Raw genomic sequence first — 18,359 nt, forward strand, 5'->3', positions numbered from 1 at the left:
CATCTTACAACATTTAGTCACGTTAATGTATTTTTCAGTTTCTGTATTAATAACTATATTAAAGGAGTCAACACAAATATTTTAAGATTGGGAAACTGGTGGTCTTTCCCACACTTACTGTACTGTCTTAATATCCGTAATGGTTCAAGTCCATAAACTATAATTTCCTCTGAATTTACGAGAGCCTCTGATCTGCAGGTCAGCGTGAGATCCTCTGTAATGTTGCTCAGATCCAACTTTATTTATGAGCGACTGAAAAGCTGTGTTGCAGACATGTGCTCGAAGGGATGTAAATCTTCTCAACCTCCATCAGCTCATAAGATGTACAGTAGCTCCGCTCTCACCTCCTGCTCCCAAACGTCAAATAATTCATGAAAGCAGCCATCCCGTGAGGAAGAGGCCCTAAACTCATCGGTTTTTTTTTGTTGCTGGTGTCTTGTTTCTTGCCTTCCTGTGTTTGTCTGATGCACACACACATGAACAGCAGGGGAATGCTGCAGAAGCCTGCACGTGCCAGGAGACGGTCAATGTGATCGTGTCACAGCGGGAGGACAAGGTCAGATGGAGAGGTGGCGGCAGGCACTCCACAGAAAAGCAACAACATCAAAGGCTGACAGATAAAACACCGGCTGCCCTTCAACCCCAGGTCTCCGGTTTTTTACAACTTTGTTCCCGTCTTCAACTTGACCGTATGGACCGACTAGGCTGCAGTGCTGCAACCTTTAGGACTTCCATATTATACAAAGTTATTTACTGTGTTTAAGCACAAAATTATTAAGATTTAACTCGTTAGAAGATACGTGAAAGGGTCTGTTTGTGAATAGGTGGACATGGACAGTAGTGATGTGGGGCTAAAGTAAAGGCATATTTTCAGAAAGTACAATATGAAGTACTAGTGTAACAATATTCATCCCTTTTTAAAATAGAGTACTAGTAGAAATGCACTGTTAAAAACAACGATAAGTGATGTGAGCAGTGTACCGTTGAATTGCTCCGGTTTTATAGCCTAAATTTAGCCCTTAATGCACAGTTTAGTAACTTACTGATCACCTCCTCAGTATTCCTATAACAAGGACATAATAATGCTCTTACCGGCTTCCTGAATATCAGTGCAGTAAAAGCTCGGTACTGGATCCTGTTATTTATAGACACAGTCTGTTTAAATGCTGGCTAGCTGACGGCTAGCATCCATTTTATTATTTGCTTTATAAAACTCTGTGTGTGCGTGTGCGTGTGCGTGTGTGTGTGTGTTCTTACTAAGTGTTTTCCAGTTTAGCTTACACATTACTATCATGTTACCTCAGGTCAGCGAGCATCGCTCAAACACTGCGGTAGATGAATTGTTACTCCTCACGCATTTTAGATTTTGCAGCTATTTAAAATGTAAAATGAATAAGCTATGTAAAGCTTATTGGATTTAGATATATTTGACAGCAGATACAAATACTTAACGTCAGTGTTCAAGCTCAGGAAACTACAATTCTTTGTAAAAGGTAGATAGGAATCATTGATAATCAGTGTGGACTGTTGGTAGGACACATGAGGCAAACTGATCTGCAGTAGGAAAGCTAAATGCTAATTATAGACATTCCTCCCCTTTGATATGTACATCCTTACCTCTGAGAGACAACGTAAACATATGTCTTTATAAGCGTCTAAATAAACAACCCTGGTATCATTCATGTCCTGGTTTTAATTTTTTAATAATCTTTTATTATCAAAAATACAGTTTACATGTTATTTTGATTTCCATTTGTTATTTTCATTTTATATATATTTTTTAATGGATCAATTTTATATTTACAAAACAAAATTATAAAAATAGAAGACCACCTCCACGAAACAAATTAAATGAAACATATGAGAAGAAAAAAAAATAACGTCCATTTTTTCCTCGTATAAAAAAAGATTCAAAGCAAAAAACAATACTTTGAAACAAACAAAGAACAAAATAGATCCAGATCCTAATGTATGAGTCCCTTCTTCTTCCCCGGGCAAGAAATGTCTCAAAAATGGAAAAACTACTTTTGTTTGGAGAGAAGAGTGTTCCCCTGTAAAAAAGTCCTCTTCGAAATTGTCATTGTTTATTTGACCAAAGATCAAGGAGACAAATATTTAGTCATCACTTTCAATCTGACCCTGGATTTGGTACTTGGTGTTTCGCTCAGAATGATTTCTACTAACTCTGGGGATCATTTAACCTTCATTTATGCTTTGCTTATGTTGACATTTAGCTTAGGTACAGCCCTCCAGAGTAAACCTATAGACTATTATTTATGTTCAATATATTCCTTAATGATTAAGTGATGTGACTCGTGTTGTCCATCTTATTCCTGTTGACTGAACAGATTAACTGACATTTTCTCCCAGCACTACTGAGGGTGTTTCAGCAGCGGTGGAGGAGCCTTAAGATAAATGTGTGATTTTCTGGCTAATGGAACCGTTGAAATGTTATGCAAACGAGGAAGAGTAGTTTGTGTGATCTCCACAGATGTATTTCCTGTTTTCAGACCATTTGAATTACACGCCATATGCCCTTCCCTTTTCTCATTCACCAGGTCTTACACTGCAGAGCCCTCGCTAAACTAAGCCAGGACATCCCTGTGATGTCACAGCAAGCCCCAGCTGCCCGCGTTGTCCCGGGACTGTCCGTCCCACTGTAGCCCGCTTGAACCTATAGGGAGCCAGATGGAGCAGGACAGGGGTGGGGGGGATTAATTCTGCAGCTGCCCTGTTGTTGTTATGAGTGCTGGTTACAGAGTTGTGATCTGATAAGCGACTTATAGATGTTACTGTTGCTTAACTTGAAGCAGCATCTATATCCACCGCCCCCCGGCTCTTCCCCCTCGATTCACAAATACTTGGAAATCCAAATGGATCTTCTACTGAAATGTTTATTTAACATGAATGAAACGTGTCCGGATCTTTCTTTGATGCTGATGAGCAGATATAAATGGCACATTGGGCTCAGTGAGTTGAGTGATCCCAAAGCCCAGGGATTTGGAAGTAATTTGACCCTCATAACTATGGTGATAGCCTCAGGTTAAAGGGACCAATGTGTAGACTGACCATGCTGAACTCCATATTACTCTCCCCTTTCTTATTACCTCTTTTTTTATTATGTGTTAGATGGTATATGTGTGTTTAACATTTTTACAGGAGCCAAGTAAAGATTTCAGAGTGTTGGATGCAGTTTTTCTTCACAAAGTTCTTGACTGTGGTTTGGCAGCAGTTCGTTTGTTTGTGTAAGATCAATGTCAGTAGCCCCGAGCTGCCTGGCCCCTCCCACCCTGGGATTATTGAATGAATCGTGTGGGAGCCTAGTCGTGGCCATGTCACGTGTCTCCTCATCCACTCTTTATTGACCAGCTTACAAGTCTCTCAGGCTCATTACTGCTTGTTCAGAATCTCAACGGTTAGATCGGACTCTTCCTGGACCTGCTTCTAGAAGAACACAAAGCCTTCTTTTTCCAATTAGATTGCTTGCAGATGGATGTTATTCCTCCAGTGATTGACTCAAGGGTCTTTCTGAAGAATCCCAGGGTTTAGTCATGGAGCTAACTGACTCATCACAGTGTAATCAAAGAAAAAGTAGGTGACCACAAGTTGTAAAATGTTCTTTTACGACTTGGCAATCTTGACTTGCCAAAATAAGATACGCTTGCTAAAAATATCTTGGCTCTCTCAACGATTTCTAGTTGATCCCCTTATTTTAAAAATGAGGACTAGTGCTGTAAGTGTTTCAGTAGCTAGCCAAATACCTTCCATGTTATGGGGATGTATTTTGAAAGTAGTGGTTAGTTCTCTGTAGTGTTGTTTAATATTGAACCCTGGCGTTCTGTGCCCGGTCACATGCTTGAGTATCATGTCATTATTGTCATTGAGGCGTTTACTATGTGTTGACAGTCATGGCAGCGATCATTTTTACCCCCAGCACTTCTGCCTGACATGAACATACATGACCTCTCGGGGTATCACAAATCTGAGGAGGGGATTGTACTCTACCTTTTTTCATTTTTGAACACCTCATAAATAACTATTGAGGGATATTAAGTTATTCAAAATCCAAGATTGTTTTTTGCATTGAACTACATGGTAAACACAGTTAGCTTTTATTATAACAAAATAACAAATATTCTAGTCTTATTGGTATACCTTTTTCTATAAAAAAACAAAAGTATTTCAAAAAAGCTCTCTGGTATCACGGAAAGGATTTTCCATGCCTGATGGTTGCACTGTCCTACAACACAAGGATGAAAAGACAGACCGGGGGAAGACCGGCATGCCTTGGCCAACGCCAAAGCATGCTGGGCCCAGTTTCATCCCCATTGGGCGTCGTCTCCAAAAAAAGGTGCCCCCTTGTGACCATTGTTCCACCCGTCTGTCTGTTGGCTGACACAAGCAATAATCCTGACATCTGGCCTGCATCCAAACTCATTACGACACTTCATGGCATTGATCCTTCCTCTCGAGGCTTCCCCTCAACAGCTGAGCTCTACTACTGAGCTTTCTTTGGCTCCTTGTTACGCTTTTCTCTCTCCTCTCTTGTTTTTATACAGCCAGCTAGTATGGCTAATATGCCGGCTCCATTAATAGATGAAAGGTGTTGTTATGAAGCGTAATATAACACAGATTAAGAACCATGTTCGCAGTGAGTACCCGCCCAGTTTCCCATTCTCGCTCTCTTTATTGATGTCAGGGTACTTGAGCCGTGACACGCCTGCAGTTAATGAAATTAGTGCTGAGAAAATGCACAGTGTCCACCAGGGAATACTAAGAGCAGTTCCCACTGAGACATCTGTGGAAGTGGCTGAGTACATTATCCACACATTGTGCTAGAAATAAGGATAGATCCTGTTAGTGCGTGTAGAGGGGGAGGCTGTTGAAAGGCTATTTTCATTAGCGAACCTCTCGACCTCTCTATTTTTACATGTGGTGAAGGCCACAGTTACAGTGAGTGTGCACATGCATATCAAACTAGTTCTATTGTTAGTTTTTTTAGGTCAACTTTACCTTACTGTAAAATAATAGAGGTGCATTTACTTGACTACTAACTCGAGAAATCTCAAAACTCACCACTTTCTGGATTTAGCTCTACTTGAACTCTTCTAATCCAATTATCGTGTTCAATATGTAGCCTTTAATTGGATCAGGTGTGCGAGAATATTAGCTGTAGCACAAACCTAGAGATGAGACAGCTTCTGAAGACTCGAGGAGAACTGTTAACTCAGTGGCCAGCTGTAGTTAGAATAGGTTAACCGTACTCAATCAGATTAATAAAGAGTATTTCGTTTCTAAGGGTCACTTAAAATTGATTGAGTAATGTTGTAAAGTTGACAGAGTATTTCGATTTGAATAAGTTGTCAATTGTAATTTGAATACACAAATGAAAACACAGACAATAGGTCCCAGAAAACATTTTATAAAAATAAGTTTTTAGCATTTCTCAATTCTCATTGAATTCAAGAATATTTCAATTTCAAATTAAAAGAAATGTTAAATATTACAATATATAATTTATAAACTAGCTGCCTTATAGTTTCTAAGAATATTTCCCTTTACAAATATAAATTCAAAAACGTGTACTTTGTCATACAATACAGCTTGAACCAAATTTGACTTTTTGAATATCTAGGTTCTTTGGGAAGATGAACCTTGAGTCCTATATGAATCGACTAAATATGTTAAGATTAATTGTATGTTAGACTCAGTCCAACAGTGTGTTTTGCCTGCATTTTTTACTTGGATTCAACCCCTTAAGCCTAGCTGCTCAGAGAGAGCAAAGGGATAAAGTTAAGCTGTAGCAGATCCACCTGCAACTGGTGCATTGCAGCACCTGGCCGAGTGCAGCACCCGGCTCCTGCTGCGAGGCTCATTCAGAACACACAGACTCAACATCCATCACAGCGGCTCAGCCGCTCCTCTGGCCTGCTATTTCACACAGGCCGTATGCTGCAGTCACTATGCCAGCACACTGCTTCCATTTGTCATTGTTGACACTAATTCCTAGATCACCCAAGCTTCTCAAAGATTTACTTTCTTGGCTTACGTTGTTCGCTGGCTTTTGATGTGAAAGCGAGTTCGCTCTTTGGCATATAGTCGATAATTATTGAGGTTTCAGTGTCACCTAAACACTGGTTGCTGCAAACTGAAAGTTGAGATTCTCTTTCTAAAATGTCATTGTATGCTTTCATTAAACAGTCTGCAGTAAACAGACTATGATTAAATGAGGAGAATGACAATTGCAAGTAGTCAAATATCAACTCACAAACCTGTGGAGTAAGGATTTATGGCTTTCACCTTAACCCCCAGGGCACCACATGACTTAAAACCTAATGACTTAAAATGAAAAAGATTGTTAGATCGATTAGACAAATGGAAAGAAAACCAATCTGCTTGTTTTATGGTATGTCAAAAATAACTGAAATATATCTTTTTCAGTTGGGGTCTGTTAAGAGGTGTGGTTTTAGCTACTTCTGTAGTGTCCTTGTGGTTATGAGGGTTTGTAGAGTATGGCAATGCAGTAGAAATGCCCTCAATCATTGAGGATTTGTAGCTGGGGGGGGGGGTTCTGTGACAATGTATTTTTTTTGTACACAGGAGACTGTATAGTATTTGCAGGGAAACAGTGTTGTTCCTTTTGTTAAAAAAAGGCTACTGTATGTGATTCCATAAGGTATAAATGAATCTGTCCCGTGATTTAAATACGCTCCAACATGTAATACGGTTTCCCTTGGCTCACACTACACCCTTCACCAAGTTCCTGAAAATCGGACCATTCTTTCCTGCTGACGAACCAAAGAAAACGAAACAGAAATCTATCCTCCTTCTCTGAGGTAAAAATGGGATTATGAGTATAGCCGCAGTCATGTAGCGCTGTCCTCCTCCGGTCTCAGCCCAGTGAGGTAGGATGGCTTTGAGTCAATGTCCTTTCTCTCACCTTTCCTCAGTGCTGTTACTCATCCCTAACCACCTGTCCCCCCAGTGTCACCAGGTGAGCTCCTGGCTGTATTTTCTCTTACAATTTTGGATGAAATAGGCTAGGCCTTAAGGCTGGGGCAAAGTTATTACCCCATAGCAAGAAGGGCCCCACCAACTCCGAGGTGATGTAAGGACAGTGGATCAACTCTTGGGGAATATTGTGCAATGCCATGGCGACACATGCTGTTACACTGCTTTTAATACATGTTTATATCTTAGATGTATGAGGTAATGTTTCTGTAAATCCTCACCTGGCTTCAAAGTAGATTTATACTCATCCCGGGACTTCATTTTGATCCCATGAGGATATCACTCATCAAAAATGTAACTTTATACTGTGCTCTATTCCTAAACAGCTGTCAAAGCGAGTTTTTGCGTTTCTGGGAAATGTTTCGGTCAATTTATCAACCGACCTCTGTTTTGCTTTATAGATGACCCTGTATGACCCACTGTATACATAAATAGATCTGTCTTTTACTTCAAGGAACCACTTATTGACTACATCATATTATGGACCCCAGGCACTCGGCCTATAATGGCCTTTGACCAGAGCTTTCATAGCAGGAAGCTTCCCTACTCAAGCACTATCTCTACTCTTTAATCGCCTGCCTCGTTCCCCTACCCTTTTGTCACCACGCTAATCCAATAAACCACCTATGCAGATCTGACGTGTTGCATACCAGTGCTGGGATAGCCAACCCATGTTTCCCCCGGTGACCAGATGACTACAGGGGGCCAGTTATATTTAGCCCTGGAGCACATGCTCAGGGGAGAAACTATCAGGAGATGATGGTGCGAAGAAGGAAGGTTTGGCACACACTCCTCCGGTAATCCTCTCTGCGAAGCCAAGTGGGCCATTAAAATAACAAGACCTGTAATTTAAGGTTCAGGGTTTGTGTAACATCACTGACAAAGTGCCAAGAAGAGTAAGAGGAGAATGCTAGAGGGAAAAGAAGAGCAGAGAAAGTTGCGAGTGTGTAAGCCTTTTGTTTCCTCCTGACTTGACATGACAAGGAAGAAAAACTGCAGGCGGGGGGGAGGCATGCAGGTTGCAACTGGGCCATATCCGCTATGAGTCTCTGGTTACAGGACCTCATGACTCTGCGTTTTGTTGTTGTTGATGTTTCCAGCAGTCCGCCAGCTTTCCTCCCCGCCCTTAGTGTCACTTCTTTCCATTTTTAACCTGCAGGGTTTATCTGTAGTTGTGGAAGCTATGCTATGCCTTCCCTACCTCATATCTCCTAACTCCACTACGACCACATGCTAAGGAAGGCCGTGCTGCAGCAGCCGGATCACATGCATGTAACCTGAGAGTTTGGGGAAACTGTTGACTTAAGAGTTTTACAGTAGTGCCCTCCTAGCTATGCTGAGGACATTAAGATAGATACATCAAATAAAAGGAAGGTTGGGCCATTTGAACCACGGGAATCCTATTTTCCATCATTTCTCATTTTACAAACAATATTACGTCTGTCCATTCTGCCTCTGTGGTGTCAGATATTTCAACTTCAAACGGTAGAGTTTGGCAGAACATTTAAGGTTAAACATCAACCACCAACACAAACATTTCCCAGTCTGGGATTAATCAAGTCATTCTTATCTTATCCTAATTGCTGTAACCACAACAAATGCTTGGACTGATAACCAATTATAATTTTCATCATAAAATTGAGTTATAAAATGTTCGTAAATACAAACGAAAGGCTAAGAATACATTTCACAAAGCCTTTACATGTCTTTTACTGTCCGACCAATAGACCAAACCCCATTTTTTATTTTAGAGAACAGAAGTAGTAAACCCTGCTATCTGAGTAGCTTTAATCTGCTAGCATCCCCTGTTTGTTTTTGCTAGCTTAATAAAAACATTTGTTCGATCATACAACTATTGACCGACCAATGGATATACTTATTCACCTGTACTTTCAATACTTGTAAAGCAGAACTGCCAAAAGGAATTAGTTATAGGTTAGTCCGAGAACTTATCCCCTTAAAATAATATAAACAAGGCCCTGGCCTGGGCGCCTCCCTAGGGAGGTGTTCCAGGCACGTCCAGCTGGGAAGAGACCGAGGGGTAGACCTAGGACCAGGTGGAGGGATTATATCTCTTCACTGGCCTGGGAGCGCCTTGGAATCCCCCAGTCAGAGCTGGTTGATGTGGCCAGGGAAAGGAAAGTTTGGGGCTCTCTGCTGGAGCTGTTACCTCCGCGACCCTGACGGAAAAGCGGGAGAAGATGGATGGATGGATGGCCCTGGCAATATTTAGCTGGGCCTTATTTTCTTTACTGACGCCTATTTTCAGCACACTTTAATAAGGTTTCAAAATGAGAAATGCTAATGTGTTAAGATATCATTTTACTGCCTTATATATCTCCTTCCATACCAGGAGAGGTCTCCGTTCAATGATATTTATTGGTTCACAAATAGCTGAAAGGTATTATATGTGTTCATAATTTAGAGAGATGTTCAAAAGAGGAAAGCTGTATTTGTGGAATCGGTCCTTCTATCTTTTTTAAATGTCACTCAGTATTCAAAAGAAAGATACTTCTGGGTTTTCTTTTTGCTGTCCCGCACTGCAGTAAGCAATTTCCAGCTAGAGGCGTGTGATATTCCCAACGCAACATCCCTAGACATCCTTTTCTCATGACGCAGCACCTGTCTCCAGCATGAAAGCTTGCACGTCCATCTGTGAGGGTTTTCGATCTTGCCTACAGAGGCAAACCAAGACCCATAAGGCCGCTTGCCAATCAAAGAAGAACAATATTTGTGAGTGTTTTTTTTATGGAAAAAACTGCATCCCTGAGAAACAAGCATCTCTGCGAGCCACGTTCAGCCCTCATATGAAGTGTGGGTTTAGCCTACATGGCTCCATCCCACTGCGTTGAACCTAGTGGGAGCAGAGTACTATTAACCATTCCAGAAATTGAGAGATAAGCAGCGTTATCCACCCCAAAGATAGTGCTGCTTCTGCCAATGAAGCGCACTTTTCAAAAGTATTTTTTAAATTGTCAGTAATGCATAAAATCTGTGTGTGAGAGAAACAGTTCTGTGGGTTGTTCTCATGCATTTGGTCTGAACTGTAATCTTGCATGCTACAGTACCTCTGTGTTGTAGTTACATGACACCACATTACTGTAACTGATCCTCAAAAATGAGTCCTTCTACAGTAGGATGTCAATTTAGACAGGAAATTCCAATCTCTAACTAATTTCTGGCTCCAAATGGAACGTTTTCATTGGCAGTTTCTAACACGTCTCTTCAATAAGCAGAATAAAATCATTTACTCAGTGATTTGGGCGTGTCAAAAACCCATTTTACACGTGGTCTTTATACAAATAGAAGTTGAGGAAAATACTAATCTCCTAAAACAGACAGTTTGATGTAAACCAACATGAGGAATATCATGCTTTGCTCCGTACAGTAGATATGTTGGTTCGTGTGAGTCATGCTGTGAAACAGTCAAGCAGGAGATTCCCTGTTTTATTATATAACAGGCTACTTCTCTGAGCTGCATTAAACTGTGGAGGCGGTTAATGAGAGATGTATTGTCAGTGGCATGTCATTTGGCAATCCCACTGTAGGACTTTTTAAAGCACCGCCACCCCCTCACTTCATTAAGATAATTATCTAAGCATTACACTGCTATTAGATCCTTGCTCCTGATCCAAGGCGAGTGCATCATGTGGAGAATTACTAATGTCTGGTCAAAATATTGTGTGGACTGCAGTTACTACTTAATGAGTAATGCAATCAAATCAAAGTCATTTTATCTTAGTTTGACGCATCTTTTGAAAAGTTTCAAAATTAGACATTTTCCAATACCAACTTTATCCATCACAGCACCAACAACTTCTATATTTCAGGTTTCTAAAGAACCAAGGTCAACTGTGATTTCTATATTTGTAGAGTGTTGAAATCAGGGACTTACCTTTGACAGGCTCTGAAGACTCCTTCGGGGACTTTTTCACCAACTCAAAGACTTCAAAACACCGTTTCATCCTACCTTTTTTTAAGCTCAAGGCAGATTTAGTTTCTTATAGAATGTCTTTCTTTCTCCCCCCGCTGCAGGATATGAAAAGACAGAGGACACCGCAGAAAAGACGTCCTTAGCTGACCAGGAAGATGCCCGGATGATATACCTCAACCAGCCGCAGTTTGCCAAGTTTTGCAACAATCGAGTCAGGTAAGGAGTGTTTGCATTAATGGAAATTTAAAAATTCATCATCTGAATCATCGGTTGGTTTTGAAAGGCAGTTGCATTTAGGTATTATAAGTGTGGGAGCATGTTGTAAACTCTAATGCTGACTATTGTTTTTGGTAAACACGTAGCATTACCATTGCTACTGTACGGTAGTATTCCATGTGAACCTAATACTTGGCTAGTAGTAATGGTTTTGGTCTGTTTGTACCACCTTTAGAGTAAAATCCCCAGCAGTTTGTCCTTTTGTACGCCTCTCCAACATGCATTACACTGGGCATTTAGCGCTTTCTTGCGTTCATTATGAGCTGAAAAACCAAACCTCTTTAAGTTAAATATCAGTGCAGCCTCAATTGTGCACAATATTGGAAAAGCTACACTAGAATGTCCATATACCTTCACATTTTGAGTTAATGGTTTCTCACTAAGCTGAGGAAGCAACACACTTAAAGCTATACAATCATAAACAATGTCTGTAGTATATCCTCAGTGATGTCTTTAACACCGGATGAAGGAAACATGTTCATCCTGTAGAGGTTTATTGTGGTATAGAGATACTGTGCATTCAATGAATACAAACTTCTGTCTTCGATGTCGCAAGGTCAACCATTAGCACTTACCATCCAGCATTTCCGGTGTTATGTTAGATCCCTACAGCTCCGGAAAAAAGAGACCACTCCACATTAAGTCTTTATCTCTACATGTATGGCAGCCATTCCAGTCTCTGTTGAATTCCAACACAGAGAAATGTTGTCAGTAGTTTAAAGAAAACAATAAAAAATAAGTTAATTCATTTAACTCAAAGACATATCTATAACTAGTCAAACCAGAGGAACTGACAATGCTGAAGTGTTCTCTGACTTTTTTTTCCGGGACTGTATGTCACTCAAAATGAAGTTGTATGTAACTGCTTAATAACTCACATCTGAAATGTTTTCTCTCATTTGGCTGTTGGTGCTATTTTTAACTTGCTACTGGCAACCCAGAGGCCATCACTGCTTTTCATGGTGACCTGCAGCATAACTTGCCACTTTGCCTCTAACCTTACATTAACCTTTCGATTCACAAGCAAAACTGTTGGATTGAAGAGTATCTGCTGCTGCTACTTAAATGTCAGCCTGGGGAACATTTCTCAAAAGCAAGCTATCTGTAAAATTCAGAATTCATTTTAAGGGCCTGTTTGAACATATGTTGAGAAAATCTCGTCTTAAAGGGAAAAATATATTGTGTTTCACCCTATTAAGATGACTAAATACCATCCCCAGAGTTAAAACAGGGTACAGAGCTATAGTTTTTAATGCCAGGAGCTGCCACTAGGCTATATCGGTACTATGACAGCCCCCTAAGCCATATGATATTTGATAAGGACTTGCAAGATTTGTATCACCAGTGACGCCTAAGTCCATTTTATCCAGGCTAGATCTTTTTATCATGTTTGTTCTCCTGGAGGAGTGCAGTGCTTCTAGCATTAAAGGTCACGTTTGTTAGGTCAGGTCGTCCTCTGTCAATGAATATTACTGTTAGCGTTCCCGCTGCATGAGTAGCTTGAGATGTGCTTACAAAGACACTGCTGTAGGAAAATGAAAATAGAAAATTATGAATTTGCAAATAATGAAAGCAGATGAGCAATATGCATATTATCTTCCTTTACACCATTTAAAAAATATATAGTTTACTGAATTTGTGTGATCTTACCAGATGCTGTTACCACACAAACACTCAACATTAGGCAGATCAATGATCAATAAGAAATCATCGTCTCAGACTTTCTATTAATACATTTATCAGAAGTATGATAGCTGCTCCACTGAAAGTCAATCCAATATAATTGTATAAATATAACAGCAGTATGTATCGAAGTTTGACTGCTATTAGCACAGTTTTTAGAGACTAAAGAGTCTGTTCTCTGAGCTCACACTGAATTGAAAGCTTGCATGTTAATGCCTTTTCAAACCACATTTGTTTCAGATCCTCTCCCTTGGATCTGATTGAAATGCAGCCACGTTTTTTCCTTTTTAACTGATTTCACTTTGTTTAGTGTGCTAACGTATTGTTTGAAGACTGAAGTACACAGCTTGCAGACAAATTTTAAACAACGTTTTTGAGTATTTGTATTCTGAATGTGTCCAAAAATGGGACTCAAGCCTTGGAGGCCCATCAGGCTTTAGTCTGCTCTAAAGATCTGTGGAGACACCTACAGGCGCTGGGTCTGTAATAAATTGTGAATCTAATGTTACAAGCAGGCAGCCATCACAGGTTTTTCTGCTTTCACTTGCTCTCATCTCCCCTCTGCAGCATCAATACCTGCAGAACATGTCACAGCTCACCATCACTCAGATGCACACGTATGTGACTCCTGCTCCACAACATAAAGGCGGCCTGTTCTCTCCTGTATGCATGTGGAGTGTTTATTTAGCTACTGGCAGAACTGGTTGTTTTTTATAGATTGTTAATCGCTATCCACAACTCATCCTATAGCAAACAGGAGTGGCTTTACAAACCCATTTTGCTGTCATGTGTCTTTGACATCCTAATATTGCATGCCTTGGGTGGAAAACAAGAGATAATCCTGACATGCATACATACAAACAGACAGTTATGAACACCGACAGAAAAGCACACTGACTACATTCGTTTGTACAGTCTGAGAAGAGTTCCTTAATTTGCCACGTGATCACATGACACTACACATTTCCCTAAGTGGTATTTATTCATCTTTGTCCACAACTCTGTGGGTTTTATATCATCATGACCACATTCAAGCTTCTCAGAGCAATTCAATATGAAGTTTTGCACATTATAAAGTTTAACTATCACATTTAACTGGTGAGAGGCAGTGCTTCTGTTGTTATACACACACATAGAGACCCATCTTAAAAGGCCAGTACAGAAATAGTGATCCAACCTGTTGTTCAGCTTCATGCAGGCTGCAGTATTTGCAAAGCTAAATAACTTGACAAACAAGGACTTATCATCATCCTGTATGCTAAATCAACAACCGGTCTGACCCTACAAACACCATATAGAGATTCAGTTTACAATTTGATCCATTCAACATATACAAATAGATATAAACAAGATTCTGATTTGTGTCTGCCAATGAGCTGTCTGAATAGACTGTGGTTGTTCTGCATGAGCTTCAGTGGCTGATTTGATCATCTCTCCTGTGGTTTACTATACACTGCTATATCCTGCTGGCCTCAGATGGAAGAGATTGACCCACAAGGGAGTGTACTGTATTAGAAAAGTGTGACATAACCTGCTAGTATTGTCATGTGTCTAGCTTTTTGTTCATCTAGTTTTATAGATAAAGAAAACTCCATTTGGGAAGTTTTTAAGAAGAGCACCTGTAATTTAACAAGTAAAAGTATTGGTTTCTGTTGCTGTGAAAGGTTTGTTTACATAGAACACACACGCGAAGAGGCCTACACAGTGAATTATGATAATGTCAAAAGATTTTTTAAATATTATTTGTATTGTCAGATATACTGGTTATTCTCTAAAATAAAGGGAAACCACCTCTGAGAGGTTTTGCAAGTCATGCTGCAACATCCTCATTGGCTTCCCTTTCAGTGTGGTAACGTCATGTGACTGATTGCTCTACAGCTGTTGAATTACGGGCAAAGTTAGATTGTGTTAGCTCTTTATTTTCTTGCATTTAAATCCACCCATTGATGTTTCAATCCAATGGGATGCTCTGTGTTGTTTTGTTGTATGTTTAACTCTTTAGAAAAGATGCTAGAGAGGTGTGGCTCCAAAGAGGAATCAAACAAAACGCTTGTGTCAATGTATGTCCATCTTGTTTTGACTTGTCAGGCAAACCAGAACAGACCTTCATAATGACTTCCTGTAAAGCCAAACCTGCAGAGATACTGCATTAAGAAAAAGGGGTTTCCCTCATGTTGTCTTGATCTTCAGGGCACGACCAGGAAATATAATATTAGATCCATAATCATCCATTAAGCTGATTGTTAAATGAGTCTGGGAAATGATGCAGTGACCAGGAGTCAGAATGGGACTCACTTCACCCAATAGATCAGAAATAAAGATGGTGAGGGCAATAAAGTAAACTTAAAGGGAACAATTCACCAAACCTTTCCCTGAAATGTTGCTTTAGAAATTACAAAGGCATAATGTCACACACACACACACACACACACACACACACACACACACCACACACACACACACACACACACACACACACACACACACACACACACACACACACACACACTTATCTATCCCATTGATAAGCTAATAAATGCACACTTCATGATAACCAGCAACCTAGCTACTTGTATATGGATTTGTGCTCTAACCTTGTGTTTATTCTTTGGCTCGCATTCCTTTTGTTTTATGTTTGCTGTCCTCATGGAATTCAGTATTAAACTCATTTCAAACACACATAAGGCCTGTAGAAATACTCTTTAGTCTTTATAGATTTAAAGCTATTTGCATGTCTATAAAATAAGACATCATATCTTCAGACAGCCTTAAAACTGATCTTATTTTAACACAAAGGATGATTTCTTTTTACAGGAAACTTTACCCCCAAAATGTATGTACCTCACGAATATCAAGAATTAAAACATCTTACTTTATAAACAATTATCTGTATTTATTTGGTTTGAATTTCCCCTTGGTGTGATGTTTTTTGATCAAATGAATCAACTGACAATTATATTCAGGACATATTAAACAGGATCATTTTAATAACACGACGCTGATACAAATTTTCAGAATAAAGCGTAATCGCTATTAAACTACGTAGTATTTAAAGATTTTGATTTCTCATAGATGTCACCGAAAGTGAAAAAACTAGAGCTATTGAAAGAAAAACGATACTTTGTTGAAAGAAACAAAGCTGACCCTTCGCTGACCCTTGTCCGATGTGAGGCTGGTGTTACACTGCACTGCTGTCAGAACAATGGCTCTCTCATTCACTCACTCACTCACTCTCACTCTGTCTCGCTCACTGTCAGTGGACAGCTCAGCTGTACTCGGCGCTCAGATAACAAACTCATTATTTTGTATTGAATAATGCTATCTCTTTATCCAATAGCTTTACATCGTGTTTGTCGACGTTCCACGAGTCTTGCAAATGCGCCTGTCCAACATGATTCAGTTTAACAGGAACAAACAGTGATATCACTATTTTAACCTCCATATGCTTAACACCCTTCAGACGTGTTGGAGGCTAAACTCTGTGATATTCTACTTGTGTGTTTGTGACGGCTTTTGTGTGTGCGTGAGTAAGCAAAGTGTTGCCAGTGGCTTGGCGTACATCATGGCGCATATGTTCTCCCAAAGTGGAGGTTCTGACTGGCCCTTTAACACAGCTGTAAGTCAGACTGCTGGAGGTTTGACTCTCAGGCTGATGAAGGCTCCACCAGCCTCGACAATACCACCATCACTGCCAACACACACCACCCAGCCCCACTGCAGCACAGGCAACATAGCTCATGTACGACAGGAGCACTTTCACCCCTCCTCCTCCCAATCGTTCTTTATGACCACTGAGTACACTGCTCTCTGCTGTTCATCAGTCCCTCACTTAAACACAGCAACAAAAAGTACCTTGTTCAATGAGTGAATGATTATATAAAATGCATATATTTGATATGACTGGGTTGGAAAATATAAATGTATCTAAACATTGCTTTGTGAAAAGGAGAGAGAACTAACTGTCTTCTTTTTCTTGCCTCCTTCCTCCCACCATGGCCTTGTTTGCTGCCTGATGCCGTCCTCAGCACAGCCAAATATAACGTCCTCACCTTCCTCCCCCGATTCCTCTACTCGCAGTTCAGACGAGCAGCAAATGCCTTCTTTCTCTTCATTGCACTGTTGCAGGTAAGATCAGCTGTGAATCTGTGCTTCAAAACAAAGATGTTACCCTATTAATAGGGCTGCTCAATTATACAAAAATATAATACAATCACAATTATTTTGGTCAGTATTGAGATCAATATTATTTACCACAGTTACTTATTGACTTTGGAAAAAACATGGATTTATTTAACTTTAATTTAATTTGTAATTTTTTTTGTATTATTTGATTTTTTTTTAATGAAAATATAATTTATTAGAAAATTAGTATTCTTTATTATTTATTTATATATACATTAAAATAAATCACATGTAAAATAAATGTACAAATACAAATTAAATCTGAATGATTTTTTAATCACTGTACTTCTAAGCTATTCTTTTTTAATTTAAAATATAATTTGACACCACCTAGACCCCATTTCTATTGGTCAATTCTGTAATTTCATATACACACACACACACACACACACACACACACACACACACACACACACACACACACACACACACACACACACACACAGTATTTTATATATCCTCATAATGAATAATACATGTAATACTATGTGTGCTTCTTTGACATTTATAGATTTTTTTGCCCGCAGGCCTAACACACTATACTGAATATACCATGCGTTTGAAATAAATGGGGTCCCGTGCATGACATGGCATTGTATTTTATTCCCTTACTGTACCATTACTTACAGGCAGTAGAGCTTCAGTGTCAGCTGATCGTTGGCTTTGCTTGTGTTTTGATCACTTCCCATAAACTACCAACAGATCTTAGCACTGTTTTGATTCAGAACAAAGACTTTCTTTCTTTACCATTAATCCCTTTTAAGAACACTGGAAGCCCCAAACCACCAATCATTACTATATGATTCAAAGCGGACAAAACCCCATGTCTCAGGTGTTTTCAAAGCTTTCCAGAACAGATTAACAATGGAGAGAAGGAGCGCTGCATAGAACTGAGAGTCTGTCTTTACCTATATCCGTGTTGACAGACTAGCCTCTGTTAATGAGAGCTTTGAGGATGGGAAAGGGCTCTATCCACTGACCTTGAAGAAGCTGCTTTGAAAAGCAGCCAGTGTGAATCTTCATTACCTACCCTGTCGATGCGGCGACCTTGAATAAAACATCTATGCAGATGAGGGAGACATAAGATCTATCTCGTTCAACTTTCCTCCGGGCTATAAAAGGGACAATCTCCTGTGGCCCTCACTCAGCTTTAATTACGCTGATGTTTAACTGTTAATTTCGAAAGTCTTAAAATAGCCAAATCATTAAACATTAAGTGGGAAGAGGGGCATTAAAATAGTACTGAGAACCTTATATACCCAGACATCGCAAA

The 18,359-nt window shown here is 39.8% G+C and overlaps 1 protein-coding gene across 5 annotated transcripts in view; it reads left to right on the forward strand.

The window, feature by feature from the left end:
- Nucleotides 1–18,359, forward strand: part of atp8a1 (ATPase phospholipid transporting 8A1) — a 95,509-nt gene that overhangs the window by 4,987 nt on the left and 72,163 nt on the right. For all 5 annotated transcript variants that reach the window (XR_010165129.1, XM_063876254.1, XM_063876256.1 and 2 more), the window contains exons 2-3: nt 11,047–11,161; nt 16,930–17,029. Coding sequence is in view for 4 of the 5 variants with exons in the window: in XM_063876254.1 (XP_063732324.1) it covers nt 11,047–11,161; nt 16,930–17,029 (215 nt within the window). In the remaining variant the exon portion in view is untranslated. The remainder of the gene's footprint in view (nt 1–11,046; nt 11,162–16,929; nt 17,030–18,359) is intronic.

Source organism: Eleginops maclovinus, chromosome 23 (assembly GCF_036324505.1).
Source record: "Eleginops maclovinus isolate JMC-PN-2008 ecotype Puerto Natales chromosome 23, JC_Emac_rtc_rv5, whole genome shotgun sequence".
In the NCBI taxonomy this organism is placed as follows: domain Eukaryota; kingdom Metazoa; phylum Chordata; class Actinopteri; order Perciformes; family Eleginopidae; genus Eleginops; species Eleginops maclovinus.